The sequence below is a fragment of the Lynx rufus genome, unplaced genomic scaffold, assembly GCF_022079265.1.
Source record: "Lynx rufus isolate CCGP_SWC_20201006 ecotype Redwood Valley unplaced genomic scaffold, mLynRuf1.p SCAF_14, whole genome shotgun sequence".
In the NCBI taxonomy this organism is placed as follows: domain Eukaryota; kingdom Metazoa; phylum Chordata; class Mammalia; order Carnivora; family Felidae; genus Lynx; species Lynx rufus.
The window spans coordinates 4,355,119-4,373,164 of NW_025814828.1; the positions used below are offsets into that span (position 1 = coordinate 4,355,119).

The 18,046-nt window shown below is 44.1% G+C and overlaps 1 protein-coding gene across 1 annotated transcript in view; it reads left to right on the plus strand.

Moving 5' to 3' along the window:
- STS (steroid sulfatase) overlaps nt 1–18,046 on the plus strand; it is a 156,990-nt gene that overhangs the window by 75,510 nt on the left and 63,434 nt on the right. Inside the window, exons 4-6 of the mRNA XM_047075868.1 lie at nt 591–712; nt 800–922; nt 2,568–2,991. Coding sequence (XP_046931824.1) covers nt 591–712; nt 800–922; nt 2,568–2,991 — 669 coding nt within the window. The remainder of the gene's footprint in view (nt 1–590; nt 713–799; nt 923–2,567; nt 2,992–18,046) is intronic.

Genomic DNA, 18,046 nt, shown 5'->3' on the forward strand with positions numbered 1-18,046 from the left:
GTCAAATGCACATACGAAATTCATGGGTGGGGGAGCACGTTGATGGTAGCACTGCGAGGAGACGACTGTCCCCTTGACGCTGTGCACCACCGAGGGCTACTCTGTGTGGGCACCGGGCTGTGGGCCATGATGAGCAAGATGTGTGTTACCGCCATGGTGCAGGCACGGAGCGCAGGGAGCCAAGCTGTCCGTTTATGGTGAGCGAGCTGCTGTGATAGGATCTGTGTCCCACACACACATCAAGACCCCCCAGGGACAAGCTTGGTCATAGGAAGCTCAGGAGAATCCCATCTGTGCCAGGACCTGCAGGACAGAAGGTGGCTGGCAGAGAGGGTGTGGCCTCATTCCCAGCGGACGATGAGGGGTGAGAGCTCAGCGTGGTTCCAGAACAGAATGCCTAGCATGTGCACAACAACTGTGATGGGATCGGCCGGTCTGTTCCCAGAGCAGAAGCACTGGGATGGTTTGTCTTGCATCATGCATCCTCCTAGGTGTTTCTCTGGTTGATGGAGAGGTGACGCACTGTGAAAAGCCACAGTGGAGCTGCATGTGTCAAGGTCATCGTGAATGACACGAGTCTTCTGTTCTAGGACTCCCAATATTGACCGGTTGGCTGAAGGGGGCGTGAAGCTCACACAGCACCTGGCGGCATCACCCCTGTGCACCCCGAGTAGGGCAGCCTTCATGACAGGCCGCTACCCCATCCGATCAGGTAACCTGCGGGCTCTGTGGCCATGGCTGCTGGCCTCCTAAGGGCATCCCCAGACTCCTGTTTCAGTGCTCATCTCTCCTGCTTCAGGAATGGCATCTGAGTTCCTCGTGGGTGTGTATCTCTTCTCGGCCTCATCTGGAGGACTTCCCACCAGCGAGATCACGTTTGCCAAGCTTCTCAAGGGTCAAGGCTATTCAACAGCTCTCATAGGTATGGGCAGCTGTGGAGTGGGAGTCCAGGGCCTGGGACAGGACATGGTGACTGCCTTCTTACGGATGACATCACGCATACAGTTTGCACAACTTCAGATAGGGAACGAATGATCTCCATTTCAATTAAAATGCAATACACCTATCTGAGCTATTTGAATGTAAGGTCAGTGTGTGTGTGTGTGTGTGTGTGTGTGTGTGTGTGTATGGATATATGGATGTATGGATAGGTACATAAATGAGATAGATAGATAGATAGATAGATAGATAGATAGATAGATAGATAATGATAGATGGATGGGCTGATGAATGTACGGATAAATGGAAAGGTGGATGACATAGGTGACAGAGGTTAGGATGGATAGATCAACAGATGAAGTAGATGATGGATGGGTAGATGAATGGATGAATTGTGGATGAATGGATGAATGATGGAGGGATGAATGAATGATGGATATAGGGATGGATGATGGATATATGGATAATGGGTAGATGATGGATGGATGGATGATGGATGGATGGATGGATGATGGATAGATGGGTGGATAATGGATGGATAATGGATGGATAATGGGTGGATGGATGGATGATGAATGGATGGATATTGGGTTGATGGATGGATGCATGATGGATGGATGATGGAGGGATTGATGGGTGCATAGAAGATGGTTAGATGGATGGATGTTGAATGGATGGGTAACTGGTGGATGGACGGATGAATGATGGATGGATGAATGGATGGATGATGAATAGATGGATGATGGTTAAAGATGGATGATAAATTAATGAATGGATGGGTGGATGGATAGGTGATGGATGGACAGATGAGATACAGAGATGGAACAGATGATAGATGATAGATTGATAAATAATTATAAATAGCCATACAGCATACGAAACTACATACACACACTATGCTATTGAGTATTTTAATTTTATATATTAGTGCTAAAATTATGTTAGACTTTGTCTCACTTGACATTGATTGTATTCAGTTGATAGGAGTGATACATTCCTCCTTTTTTAGTTAATACGTTTAAGTCTATGTGGGTCATCAGATGAATCCTAAAATATTTCAAAGAAGCAAAATGACCATTGTCTTTCCTCCTACCTCTTGTCATTAAACCATCATGTTTTTCTTTTGTGAGACACTCAACCAATCTAGTGGTATAATTAACATTTTATAAGAGATGTTCATAGATGTTTAAAATAATTGCTCAGTTATGAGTGTGATTTGCTCATGCTTGAGGTGCAGCTTTTTGAGAAAGGATTCATTTTCACTTTTAATATTCAAGGGACAAAACCAAATTGGTCCTACAACTTTAATTGTAAGGAACTGTCTTTAAAGACACTGTGTTTTTCTGTGTATTTTTGTCACCTGCCTGTTAAATATGTTACGTATTTTCCTTTTGTTTTCTTTTGTTATTTTCGACGCTAAATTAGTTCTTGTTTTCTGGTAGAGTGAGTAGTGAATACCCTGTTGTTTGTGGAGAAGGAAGTGAAAAACGAGGGGGTTCTACAGAATAGTAGGCGTTTGGCTAATAAACGTGCAGAGCGATCCCGCTTTTCACCAGGTGGGAATCAGACGCTAACGTTCAAGTTAGGGTGTTCATTAGGTCTAAACCTATCACCCGCTTCCTTCTCAGGGAAGTGGCACCTTGGGACGAACTGTCACAACAAAAGCGACTTTTGTCACCACCCGTTAAGCCACGGCTTTGATTATTTCCATGGGATCCCTGTGACCAACCTAAGGGACTGCAAGCCCGGAGAAGGCAGTGTGTTCACCAGGGCTATCAGGCTGCTGGTGTTCATCCCTCTTCAGATCATAGCGGTCACTCTCCTCACCATGGTGGTGCTCAAGTACCTGGGGCTGGTCCGCGTGCCCCCTCTGGTCTTCTTCGGTCTTCTCTGCCTGGCCGCCATGATACTGGGCCTTCTGGTGTGCTTCCTGCATTACTTCCGGCCCCTGAACTGCTTCCTGATGAGGAACCACGAGATCACCCAGCAGCCTCTATCCTACGACAACCTCATGCAGAGGCTGGTGGCGGATGCGGTCCAGTTCATTCGACGGTCGGTATCACCTTTTATCCTGATGTTGCTGCCCGTGAAGCGTAGTGTTTGGTTATTTCCGTACAGGTTGGAAAAATGGTGTGGTCTTGCCAGCCACGTTTCCCCTTCCATGCAGAGCAGATTTGTCCAGCCAGGCTCTCGGGAGGAAGGATGCAGAGAACGGACTGACACGTGATAGGAAGCGTAGTGGCGTGGGCTGTCTCTGGAACAGCTCTGCCGATATCCCTCACATCTTGTGCTTCTGGTACCATGCCAGAAAGGTCTCCCACATGACCAAAGGGGCTTTAAGTATCACCACGGTCATTACTCTTCAAGTGAGCTTTGTAAGCACAGTCATTACTCTTCAAGCGAGCATTGTAAGTGTAGATGTCCTTGTGACACAAAGGACACGGGGAGATCCCCCATGCAAGTTTCCGAGCAAAACCACTGTGTGAGGAGAAAGGGGGAAGCTGACGATCTCGTTTAGGTCCGTGAGGACCCCTTTCATGCATAGTGTTGAGGGTTGCAGTCAGCAAGGGCAGTCACCAACCAGAGAAGGGTTGGTGGCATTCCTGAGTAGGAACTGTATCAGGAACACCTACTGTCAAAAACAGAACCATTCTGTTCCATTTGTCACCTTAGAGAAAAGTGGATGTTTCTTTTTTTCTTTTTAAAGTTTATTTATTTTGAGAGAGAGGGACAGAGAGGGGGAAGGGCAGAAACAGAGGGAGGGAGAGAGAATCGCAAGCGGGCTCCAGTCCATGAGTGCAGAGCCAGTTGCAGAGCTTGAACTCATGAACTATGAGGTCATGACCTGAGCTGAAATCAGGAGTCAGGTGCCACCCAGGTGCCCCGAGAAAAGTGGAAATTTCATCTGAAAATCACACATTGGGTCTGGGCAGTCACTGGCCGCGTGCATGCTGGGAGCGTGAGTTGTTCCGGCACCAAAGGCTGCAGAGAGCCGGTTTCAGCTCAACGGCAGGAGGAAGGACGTAATGCGGGTCTGGACGGAAGATTTTAAGCTGACAGTCATGCTCTTAAGTATCTGTCGTAATCACTTGCGTATAGAGGTGCCATTGGGTTATCGGTGCCTACGTAGGTTTGTTGGCCCGCACAGCCAGAATAATGGCTGCTCAGACTGTTACAAGAACCGAGGCTGCTGTTAAAACTGAAGGTTGCCCATCTTTTCTCTTGAGGTTGATACTGAGCCGTGCTGAGGAACATCTCCTTTTAACAAGCTCCCTGAGAGAGTCTAAAACACATGTCTCCTAGGACACTCGGAAACGTACTAGAGTGTCAATGGGGACTTTAGGGACAAAAGCTGCAATTATTGTTTTGCCCCCAGACTTTTCTAGAAGGGGATACTGACTTGTGATCTAATGCAAAAGTTTTAGAACTTTATAAGGTATATGTGTTATGTTGTCATCCAGTAAGATATACATAGATTGTTAATTGAAACAAGTCTCTTGAAACGATTCTTTTTTTTTTTTAGCAGCATGATCACTTCTGATACTTTGCATCTTACTCTTTTTTTTTTTTTTTTAGTTTTTTAACATTTATTCATTTTTGACAGACAGAGAGGAAGAGCGAGGGAGGGGCAGAGAGAGAAGGAGACACAGAATCCAAACCAGGTCCAGGCTCTGAGCTGACAGTACACACCCCGAGGCGGGGCTTGAACTCACAAACAGTGACATCATGACCTGAGCCGAAGTCAGATACTTAACCGACTGAACCAGCCAGGCACTCCACTTTGCATCTTATTCTGTTGTGTGTGTGTGTGTGTGTGTGTGTGTGTGTGTTTTGGTAATGTTTTATTTCTTTTTGAGAGAGAAAGTACGAGTGGGGGAGGGGCGCAGAGAGAGGGGGACAGAGGATACAAAGTAGGCTCTGCACTGACAGCAGTGACTCCCCATGTGGGTCTCGAACTCAGGAACTGTGAGATCATGACCTCAGCCAAAGTCAAAGACTCAACCAACTGACCACCTAGGTGCCCCTGTAGTGTGTTATTTTTTGTTATTTTTTTTTAACGTTTATTCACTTTTGAGAGAGAGAGGGACAGAGTGTGAGTGGGGGAGGGGCAGAGAGAGGGAGAGACACAGAATCCGAAGCAGGCTCCAGGCTCCAAGCTGTCGGCACAGAGCCCGACACGGGGCTCGAACTCACGGACCGCGAGATCATGACCTGAGCCGAAGTTGGACACTTAACCGACTGAGCCACCCAGGTGTCCCTGTTGTGTATTATTTTTTAAGAACTGGCTGTGACACTAAATTAGCGTCATAAGTCAACAGTGGGCCACAGTTCGCGTGGTTGAAAAAGCTCTTACACGTGGGTTAACCTCGCTGTGTTTTCTGAGCAAGGGAGCAGCCATCCCGGACTCAGACGGCGCTCCCTGGGATTGCAGACCTGTCCACTCATGCCAGAACACAGCAGTCTGCTGTCTGCCAAATCTGCTCTAACAGCTGAACACTCGCCCATCCGTCTGCATCCACCAGCAATCTCTCAGAAACAGGAGACATTAATAATACGGTGGCCCCTGCAGAATCACAGGGGTCAGGGATCAGACTCGGCTTCTAGATGAATCACTTCTTTTCAACAGGTGGTATTTTGACAGCAGTGGAGGAATCTATAGAGAGTATGAATATTCATATGATTACAAGGCATTTTAATGGGTCCCTCCGCATGTGGCTTTGGGAGGGAACCAAGAGCAATTTGATCCTAAGGGTATTGAAGCCTGTGTCGTTCATGTGGATGAGATGCAGGCATCTGCAATTTTCTGGCAGAACTAGAGACTTAAGATGTTCGAGCAACACCGCGGTTGAAAGTTGGGGTTATTGAGTTATTACAGAAGGGTTTATTCTTCGAAATAGATGGTTCCAGAGGAAATGCCTGTTGCTCACGTTGGTGTAGCACGTGCAGTCAGTATTAGTGAAAATACTGCATTTATTTCCCAAAAAGCTTTTGCCATGACGTTGCCTGAACACACAAAGATTGAAAACATGTAGGTAAACCCATCCTTGGGTACATTTGTCCTCAGACTGTGTCACATGTGATACCTGATTCGCTGCAGGTGACGGCCACACATCTTGAAAGATCTGCGTTAATGTGTCACCAAAGAATCATAGCAACATTTGTACAAAAAAAAAAAAAGATTGTTTTAAGGAGGTGAAGACCTCATTTATATGTGTTGTGTCATTGGCCAGCATATCCTGAATAATTTAAGAAGGTCTTACCACCTTTGTGTGAGAAATGGATTCAGACTCGGCAGGAGCAGGACGATGACCAAAGCAATGGCAATGTTTCTGAAATTTATTCAAATGCGTTTCAGTTCAGAATTTCCCAGTGGAAACTGGCGCCTTCTCATGATATGTTAGCATAAAAGACAATGTGGGGGGTATGCAGTTCACGTTCAATTCGTATGTCAATAGTAGTGATAAAAATGGTTTAAACTGATATTTCTAAAATTTATTTATTTGTTTATTTATTTTTTCCTTTTTTTTTTTTTTTTTTTTTTTTTTTTTTTTTTGCAAGACAGAGCTAGAGCAGGGGAGGGGCAGAGAGAGAGGGAGACACAGAATCCAAAGCAGGCTCTTGGCTCTGAGCTGTCAGCACAGAACCTGATGCGGGGCTCGAACTCACTGACTGTGAGATCACCTACTAAGCCACCCAGGTGCCCCTTTTATTTCTAACATTTATATTCGTTCTCTAAGCCTTTTCGCTGGAATGATTTTATACTGAAGATACGGACTTGAGGTGTAGAGTTGCGGATGACAGGGGCGCGAGGTCTTCTGAAGCAAATTTGCTACAGACAGGTCACCAGTGCTTACTTCTAACATTGAGGAGACTGGTGGTTGGGAGTGCTGAACCACAACATGGTCCGTGGGGCCTCATCCTAATTTACTCCCAGGGATAAAATTTGTCTTGGGGAGATGTTTTTGTTGGAAGGCTAGATGATTGGTTCACCACACCATATGTTAGAAGCTGTATAGTAATTCAAGAGGCAGCTCATCCTGAACCCACTTGAATTAGCAAGACTCCTTGTTGCTCTTAGAGGCAGGAATGAGCTGTAGATTTCTTGGAGATTGCCGGCCTTCTCCCTGTGTGCTGAGTGAAGGATCCTACAGCCATCCAGCTTCCTCCCTTAGGCATTCCTGTCTTCAGGGCTCTGTAAATCAGAGCCAGCTTGGGTGCAAGGCACAAACGGGGCATGTTCCAGTGTCAGCGACCTCTGCTCAGTGGTCCTTTCCTGCCAGGCCCTGGGGATACACACATCACGTCTTTCACGCTGCAAAACAGCCGTATGAGATGGGAGAAAAGAGATGTCTTCTTGTGGGGGCATTTGAGGCCCCACATTTGGAGTGAATTACCAAAGCCCTATGACTAATAGCAACACACTAGATCCAAAACCACAGCTAAGTGCCCGTGAAGCCTCCTCTCTCTTTCGGAGTGGACCATTTAGATGCCTCTGCTCTGCTCTTCCAGGGACTCTGCTAACTTGCTGATTAGATTTGAGTACAGGGGAGGTGGAAGGAGACCGGGGAATCTTACAGATGTCTCAGCAGACCTTCTACAAACGGAAGAGTCCAGGTGTCACCCCTCAAAGGAGATGCATCCTGGTAATTCTTCCAGGAGCTCTGAGGTCCGCACAGGCATTACCATGGTGATGGAGAAGTGTTTGCATATTCTGAAAAGAAAACAGAGGCTGCATAATAACAGGTGAATTTAGTGAGTTAATTTTATTCACAAAGTAGTGTTTTGTTCATTTAAGTCAAGGCTACATTTAAAAAGGTTAATGCCACTGGGTAGAATGAGATCCACGTTTCGTATCGTCCTCGACAGAGCGAGGGGAACCTGGGTCATTGTGTGGTGTCAGGGGCCAGATATGTTGGCCTCTTTTCTCCCTAAATTCATGGAAAACACTGCTTCGTTGCTAGGGAAAACATTACAATTGAAAGAAACTTCTCTTTGTTTTTCTCTGCGAATATTCACATGTTCAGGCTGAAGAGGGCATTTCTAAGAAGCACGGTGACTTTACACGCACCCACATAATTTGTATAGTTTATGATATCCAGCGATTGGGTTCAAAAATTCATATGAAATTGACCCTGAGAATTCTGTTCTCCAGGCTCCCGTGTTCAGTGCATATTGAACGTATTCAACATGTACTCAATATGTATTGAACATATTTAGTGTAGGTGTGTGTGTGTGCTAAGAGGCTGTTATTGGAAGTGAAATAAATGCTAATAATTTTCAGTTGAGCTTAAGAAGGGATATCTCTTGTATTTTTAGCGTTGAGTCTACTAGAAAGTAAATGCAAACTTTGGCAAAGATCTAGAGTTCCATTTTTATTTATTTATTTATTTATTTATTTATTTATTTATTTATTTATTTATTTTTAAATTTACATCCAAGTTAGTTGGCAGATAGTACAATAATGATCTCAGGAGTAGAATCCAGTGATTCATCCCCTACATATAACACCCAGTGCTCATCATAACAAGTGCCCTCCTTAATGTGCCCCTTGCCCATTTAGCCCATCCCCCCACCCACAATCCCTCTAGCAACCTTCTGTTTGCTCTCTGTATTTAAGAGTCTCTTATGTTTTGTACCCCTCCCTGTTTTTACATTATTTTTGCTTCCCTTCCCTTATGTTCATCGGTTTTGTATCTTAAATTCCTCATATGAGTGAAGTCATATGATGTCTTTCTCTGACTAATTTCGCTTAGCGTAATACCCTGCAGTTCCATCCACGTAGTTGCAAATGGCAAGATTTCATTCTTTTTGATTGCCGAGTAATACTCCATTGTATATATATACCACATCTTCTTTATCCATTCATCCATCGATGGACATTTGGGCTCTTTCCACACTTTTGCTATTGTCAATAGCACTGCTATAAATATTGGGGTGCATGTGCCCCTTCGAAACAGCATACCTGTATCCCTTGGATAAATACCTGGTAGTGCAATTGCTGGGTCGTAGGGTAGTTCTATTTTTAATTTTTTTAGAAACCGCCACACTGTTTTCCAGAATAGCTGCACCAGTTTGCATTCACACCAACAGTGCAAAAGGGTTTCTCCGCATCCTCGCCAACACCTATTGTTGCCTGACTTGTTAATGTTAGCCATTCTGACAGGTGTGAGGTGGTATCTCTTTGTGGTTTTGATTTGTATTTCCCTGATGATGAGGGATGTTGAGCATCTTTTCATGTGTGTGTTAGTCATGTGGAAGTGTTCTTTGGAAAAGTGTCTATTCATGTGTTTTGCCCATTTCTTCACTGGATTATTTGTTTTTCGGGTGTTGAGTTTCATAAGTTCTTTACAGATTTAGGATACGAACCCTTCATCTGATACATCATTTACAAACATCTTCTCCCATTCCATCAGTTGCCTTTTAGTTTTGTTGATTGTTTTCCTTCGACATGTAGAAGCCTTTTGTCTTGATGAGGTCCCTAGAGTTCTGTTTTTAATCTCTGATTTCCCAGAGTGGCAAGATCTCATTTTTGTGACTTCAACAAATCCTGATTTGCAAAGGGAAGCGACCATGACATCAGAATGTTGGAAAAGCATGAGTAAGCAGAGGAGGTAACTTTGCCACACAGAGAGTATGTGCTTACTGGAGGGTCACGGGGAAGTGCTCCCTCTACCATTTTCCATGGTGTGCAGTTTTACAGGAAATAGAGACTTCTTTCTGCAAACATTGTTGTCATCATAATGCTGTAAAACCTGGAACTGGCTGATAAATGTATCATCGGAAGACCTGACCTTTTATCCTGTTCCACTGCCATTGATATTTGGCACAGTCAAAATCTTGAAATGCATTTACAGGGTCCCTTCGACCTAGCCTTTGACATTTCCAGCCAGACCGTGGTGTAAGTGGCCATGATGAATAGCTGCGATTTGGCACAAAGCATCTTCTGAAGAAAGAGATTGTGGGATGACTTTATTAGTTTAAATAAGAGTTTAAGCCAGAAAGGAATGGGGGTGATATCGATTTTAATTCACGGGGAGAAAAGTACATCAGATTAACGATTAAGGGCAACACAAAGGGACACATATGTGTTCAACAGGAGAAAGGTTAAGTAATTAAAGAATGGTCTTGCTCAGTAAGGATAGATGTCCCTTGATTGGTTTCTACCTTGCATGAGCCAACAGGATGTGGGTTTAGGAACACAGGGGGTTTGGGCTCTTAGTATGAGTGTCCATCCCAGGCTGAGCAAGCCACAAGCCAAATACAGTTACAGGCAGCTCCTTGCTTTTTGCTCTAGTGTGTCTAGATCCACAGCATTCCTAACTGAAGGGGGTGTGTGGATAAAGCACTCTCAGACCTTCCTCCTTTCATCAAACACACGCATCTCTTTTATGCCCTGGGATTATGACCTAAACTGGAATCAGCAAGCGCGGCCTTTCCCAGGGGTCCAGGCTGGTGAGGAAATTAGCAATGGGTGGTCCGGGTCTGGAGGCCCAAGGGAACTGGCTTTGGTTCAGCTCCTTCCCAGTGGTGGCCTGCTGTCCCTCAGAAATGCAGGCTGGTGCTGCTGACTTGTCCCTTGTTCCAGAGAGGAGGTCCTGGGTGGTTCAGTTGACTGGGTATCCAACTCTTGATTTCGGCTCAGCTCATGATTTCGTGGTTCCGAGAGTTCAAGCCCCACATCAGGCTCCGTGCTGACAGCATGGAGCGTGCTTCAGATCCTCTGTCCCCTTCTCTCTTTGCACCTCCCTGCTTGCTCTCCATCTGTCAAAAACAAATAAACATTTATCTTAAAAAAGAGAAAGGATAAATGCCTATTTGTGACAGGGAACTATTTGAGGGGGAGTTTTTTTTTTTATGGGAAACTTCTCAGTGTTTTAACGTTAGCTTGTTTTTTTTAGCACTCAGAACCACTGTTGAATGAATGAATTGCTGTACTCTCTGTGCCTTAGAATAGACCCCATTTTACTCACTTCCTGGGGTCCTCTTTTTGTGTCCTTCATGGGCTTCTCTCCCCGTCCCTAGGCTGGGGGCGAACCTGCACAATAGATGATCTGTCTTCTATTGTCCATCAGGATCATAACAGTTATTCCTAGCAGGCACATTTACTGTGATGGGGTGAATATACTCTCCTGTTCTCTTTCTCTCCCCTTGAAGGGCCCATCCAAGGAGGCTCTCTCTGCCACCATTTTAGGTTCTCTCCTAGTAACTGAAAAGAAATGCGATCGATTTTCCAAAGGCACTTTGGAGAAACCATGTCCTTCCTTGGGGTCTCATTTCCTATTACAACAATTACAGATGTTTTTATTTCCTGTTACCTAAAATGCAGGGAAACAATCTTTTTATTTTGTTTCTGCATAACCTCAGTGTCTTGCAGTTACCTCACCCCTAAAAATAAAATCTTTCTTTGGGTTAGGAGAATGAATGCATGGACGCCAGGGAATTTACAACCAGAAGCAGCAAAGAATCTTTCCTGTACCTGTTGTAGGGTAGGGCGTGTGGGTGACCTCAGGTACATGCATTCAGGTCACAGTGGGCTTGGAGAGTCACAGCTGGTGATGAGTGGGTTCAGAGTCCGGTAGCCTCCGTTGGTGACCCATCTAATGTAACGTGAGAGCCACAGACAAGTCTGCGTGTGCAGAATTCTTGCACAGAGAACCCAGCGTGAAGGTCAGCAGATGAGGCCAGTGTGGGCAGGCTGGAAGGATGTGGGTGAAGACTGAAACCAGGCAGCTTTTTTTTAGGTCTGTTACGTAGATTGGCTTTCAGACCTGGGTGTCCATTTCATCTCCTTGCGTTTTCGAGGGAAGAAGGTGGCTTTCCTTGTTTTCTCATCTTTGTTTTCCAGAGCCATCTCTATTTTTCTGTGGCTCCAAAAGTGACACGTGCTACTCTAAAAAATTGAAGCAGTGTAAAAATGGGTAATGTTGAATGTTGACATTGTTGCTGGTCTTTGCTCCTTCACACTAAGTTCTCGCTTTCCCCAGCCCAAGATGCAGCAAAGTCTGTGTGTTAGTGGTATCTCTCTGGGTTTCTTTCCATACATGTCAGTTTTTATTTTTAAAATTATTATGATTTAGGGCTACCTGGCTGGCTCAGTTGGTAGAGCATGTGACTCTTGACCTCGGAGTTGGGAGTTCAAGCCCCACAATGCATGTAGAGATTATTTAAAAATAAAATCTTTAATTTTTTTAATGTTTAATTTTTGAGAGAGAGAGAATGAGCAGGGGAGGGGCAGAGAGAGAGGGAGATACAGAACCTGATGCGGGGCTCAAACCCATGAACCGTGAGATCATGACCTGAGCCAAACTCGGATGCTTCACCAACTGAGCCACCCAGCCACCCCTAAAAATAAAATCTTTTAAAAAATTATTCCAATTTGTTGAATGAATAATTTGGGGGCTCCGTGTAATCACACTGGTGCTTTTAGCTCATCTGGGTAGCAAATACCCAGGACAGGTGCCTGCCATCATCTAGTGTCCTGTCTGTGAGTATACACCGGGAGAGTGCTGACATACACATGTTTGTGGAAAGCATTTGCACGCAGCGTCACGTTGCATGACCCTTTGGAACCTGCCTCTCTCCAGGAGCAAGTTATTGACCCTGCCAAGTTGAGACTGGTTTCTGGCGGCAGGATCTGAGAAAGCCTACCTTTATAGTTTCAGTCCCGAGTACCATGCAGCCAAATGTTCATCCGGTCGATGTGGTGGTGTGTGTGGAGGCAACAGAGGAATCGCTGGGTGTGTACATCTGTGTCTGGTACACAGTGGCGGCGCTGACCTCTGGCTGGGTGACTGGTGATGCCATTTGCTGCCTCGTGCCTGCTGAAATCACAGCATCCGAGGGCTCTCAGAAGGAATCAACACATATTCCTGTGTGCTTCCCAGTTATGCCCGACACTGGCTCATTCTGGGACTTTGGTTGAATAAGAACGGTCAAGCCCTTGGATGAGGAATATGCTGTTCCAGACCTTCATGGCAGACAGAAAAAAACAAAAACAAACAAAAAGAAAACAACAACAACTTGAGAAAAAAAAAACCAAATGCCTTCTCTGTCTCCTTGCCTATGTTTTCACCCTGTATTTATAGGACATCAGTCTTTGCATTCTCAGATTGAAACGATCGCAGGCTACTGGGAAGGCACAGAGCTGCCTGCTGTGTTTTTACAAACACAGCGAAAGCATGTAGCGGCGGAAAGTTCTCTGTCTTTTCACACGGCATGCAAGACTGTGGCAATACATTTTCAGAAGTGTGTACTGAAGTACGGAAGGTAATAAAACAGGACCTAAGCTGTTATTGACGAGTCTCCCTCCCAGCAACTTGATGGAGTGTCACGGAGGCTTCTAGGTCGTAGACCCAGGTGTCCTCGATGACTCTGACCTCCTCTCTGTCAAAGGCTGTTGCTCAGCGAGAATTGCTACCCCAGAGAGGAGGCTGTGAGTCACACTGCACGGTGTGTGCACGGAAGCCATGGATTTGCGTGTGCCTAGCTCACGTCCCGTGCACCGTCCAGTGTCCCTGTAGTCCCACACGGTGAATCTTCGCGCCATAGGCTGTCGCAAGCCCCGGTCCACTTGACGTTTCCCAGCGTTGCTGGTGCATCTAATACCTCATCCCTGTGCTTTGGCACCCAGCACCATGGCTGGTGTCCGTGATGTCCTGTCCGCTCAGTGAAAGACCACCTTGCAGAGACATGATAGAAGACAGACTCGTGTAACTCTGTGCACTCTTATCATACACGCACGGGTGACCTTCTCCCCTTCCGCGGAGGGTCCTCCTATGTCCCAGGAACAGAAGTCACCGTCCACGGCTCAGGTTCATCTCCACAGTGGTGCACACCCGCTCCCCCCGACGGCTCTTACTACCCTCGTCATGAGCACCGTGTGTCTGGGGTTCCCTGATTTGCTTGTTGGGACAACGTTATCACTTACTGTTTTTGTTTCCGGCTCACGTTTCAAAATGCCTCCATGTTGGGATCCTGCCAGTCTGTCTTCTTCATCAGCGGTGTTTCTTCTTCATGCATCTATCCGTCCATCCGTCTATTTATTTATTTCTCTGAAACTGTTGGGCACGTGACACCTCTTCTTTCTCAGCAAATTCTGTCAAGCACATCCCATATCTCCAGCTCTGACCACATACATGCTCGGAAGATGGCGTTTTTAAGCTGTCTGTTTTCCTTAACGTTAAGCCCCAAAATAAGCAGGACAGTACAGGATGGTGGAATTGGACCCGTACGCGATGCACCTGCCTATTTAGGGACAAGTGTAAAGGGTGTAATTCCAGGTTGGCTGGGGGGAATCTAACCCAGTTTTTAGGGTCCCCACCTGCCTCTTGGGAAGGGGGGTGCAGCATGTCCAAGTCTGAGTAAACTTCTCCCAAAAGCACCAGGATGGGGGCCTCACTGGCTGCCCTGTAGGGCAGAGGTCCATGACCTGTCATGGCTTAGCATCTTCCAGGGTATCTACCCCTACAAGTGGCCAGAGCGATGCTGTGCTAGACGTGCTCACATGCAGGTCAGCCCGGGGATGCCTCCCTTGCATCCATCTGAACGTTAATGGATCTTCTTACCTTTCTGAGAAATAACAGGGATGTTACGGGAGACTAGATGTTGTGGGTTCGGATCCTCATGGTAATTCCACTTTTGGGGAGAGGTGGCACAGACCACATACAGGCTTTTTGCTCATCCGCTGGCTGGTGTTTTTGTTTCTGTTTGGCTTAGTCGTGAAACAATAACTGGCTCAGTTTGATCTGGTTTCTGGGAATAGAAGGGACCCAGCTCACTCAGTATGCGATGCTTTATGCTTATTTTCTGCTTCAAAAGGCAAGGGAATGTCAGTGCAAGGAGCAACCTTAAAAGTCACTGAGGAGTGACCCACGAGGCACTGCATGGGCAGGAGGAACCCGAGCTATATGCACATGAGGAAATAAAAATGCATTTGGCAGAGTGCGCATTCATTCCCTTATCAGAGGTAGACTCATTAGTGTTGCGATACCCCGTTCTAAATTTGAGATGTTTTTCGTTATCGTGGCGACTTAACATACTAAATAAATATGTAAAGGCATATTGATGTCATTGATTTCATTAAACAGATTATTTTTTGAGAGCTTTTGGTGACTGGCAAAGATGGTGAACAGAAGTGACAGTCACTTCAAGGTGATCAGAGGCTTCTGACACAGTTTATATGTTATGACATATATACCTATACCAACAGGTGCATATTTGTATGTGTATATATTTATACATATACTAATAATATATACAGGTGTATATGTGTGTATATGTATATACACAGCTATACTAATATATGAGTTTATATCTGTGTGTGTATATATATATCTACACTAATGATACACATGTATGTGTATATATATTTATACACACATCAAACTAATATATATTTGTGTGGATGTGTACACACACCTATACTAATAATATACATATGGGTTTGTGTGTGTGTATATACACCTATACTAATATACATATAGGTGTATATGACTACACATATATATATACTACCTATGCTAATAGTATATGTATAGGTGTGTATGTGTACATATATATATACACACAGCTATACTAATAATAGATATATAGATTTGTGTGGGTGTATATATAAATGTATGTGTAGATATATAGGTTTGTGTGTGTGTGTGTGTGTGTATATATATACACATATGCAGCTATACTAATAATATATATATAGGTGTATATATGTATGTGTATATATATATATATTCATGTATATATGTATATATTCATATACACACACACCTATACTAATAATATATGTATAAGTTTGTGTGTGTACACATCTATATGAATAATATATGTGTAGTTGTGTATATGTGTATATATAATATACACACATACACACAGCTATACTAATGTATATACATATATACATATATATATATATATATATATATAGGTTTCTGTGTATGTGTATGTGTGTATATATACACCTATACTAATATATGTATAAGTTTGTATGTGTATACCTATACTAATAATATATGTATAGTTGTATATGTGTGTGTGTATGTATATATATATATACATACACAACTATATTAATATATATATATATATATACAGCTTTGTGTGTATATATATGTAACATATACAACTATACTAATATGTGTACAGGTGTATATGAGTACATATATATACTACCTATACTAATAATATATGCATATATATGCATAGGTGTATATATGTACATATATATACACACACACACCCCTATACTAATAATATATGTATAGGTTTTTGTGTGTGTGTGTGTATATATATACATATATATATATATACACTAATGTATGTATAGGTGTATGAGTACATATATATATATTCTACTTATACTAATAACATGTGCATAGGTGTATATGTGTACATATATATACACACACATTTACTAATAATATATGTATAGGTTTGTGTGTGTGTGTATATATACACCTATACTAATATATGTACAGGTATATATGAGTATATGTGTATACTATCTATAGTAATAATATACGCACATGCATACCTATGTAATAACATATATAGGTGTATATGTGTATGTGTATATACCTGTATATATATGTATCCACAGCTATACTAATGTATATATAGTTTGTGTGTGTGTGTGTATATGTATGTATACTAATAATGTATGCATAACTGTATATGTATACATATATATATACACACCTATACTGATACATGTGTAGGTATATATGCATACATACACGTAAACACACCTCCTAATAACATATATAGGTGAATAGTATCTGTGTGTGTATATGTATAGGGATACATATAAAAACAGGTATGCATGTCTTGCACATGTAGGCATATATACCACATAGGTATATATGATCGTACCTGCTCTAGACCGACCACCTGGCACACAAACCATGTGGCACTGCTGAATCCCTGCAGTGCTGGAAGTCCCGGGTGGACCCGAGGAAGCCAGGAGGGCTAGTGCAGGCTTTGATTGGCTAACACAGGGTTAGTGAACTTACACTACTCGCCAACCGCCGTGCTGGTGCCTACAGCACACGAACGTCCGTGGCACGCCACCGCTTGTGGTCTCGTGGGGGAAGGAAAGCATGTAGGGGGTTCTTGGTTTGTGCACCAGCTGCTCTAGTACAAGTTGCATTCGGCATCCATCTATTCCTTCATCCACTCCATTTGTGCCCCAACAGCCTTCTAAAGGGCACTTGTTCAGTAGTCCCTTTTGGCTGGAAAGGAATTTCTGACGCTTTCCTGGATGAAGGTAGAATTTGAACCGATTACATAAAACCAAAACGAGGCAACTGAGGGCGTTTCTCAGAGGTGAAGGAGATGTAAACAGGAGGTGGCGTGACTTCTTGACCCCTCTCAGCAGACCCGCACGGGGACCCCCAAGACCTGTCCACACTCACCAGCCTTGTGGCATTTGTCCCAAGGGCTAAACGTCGACAGTGACTTACAAGTCTCGAGCAGCTGTATGTTCTCACCGATTGCACAGAGGAGGTTTTTCTTGAGGGGCTCAGTCAATTAAGCAGCCAACTTTGGCTCAGGTCATCATGTCACAGTCTGTGGGTTCAAGCCCCACGTCAGGCTCTGTGCTGACAGCTCAGAGCCTGGAGCCTGCTTTGGATTCTGCGTCTCCCTCTCTCTCTGCTCCTCCCCTGTTCATTCTCTCTCTCCCTCCCCTCCCTCTGTGTGTCTCTCTCAAAAATAAACACACACACAAAAAAAGAAAAGAATTGCTTTCACAGTAACTTGAGACTCTTGATCAGTTCGGCCCAGTTCCTAGAATGTTCCATATAATTTCCAAAACTTTAGTGTTGACAATGGAGTGTTCATTCCAGGAGACCTGTTCTGTAGTGGAAGGTGAGCAATATGGTGGAATCCAGAGTTGAATTGGCATTAGACAGGTAGACAGGTGTCTTTGTAAGAACTTGGGGAATCAAGAAACGGTCTTTAGTAGGCACTGGCTTGTCTGTGTGTCCATGTTCCAAAGAGAATGTGCTTTTTAAGGCCCTTGAATTAGTATTAATCAACTGTATAAAGAGGGAAGAATAGAATTCAAGAGCAAAGCAGGCCATACCCCAAGACATTCCTTCCAGAGTTG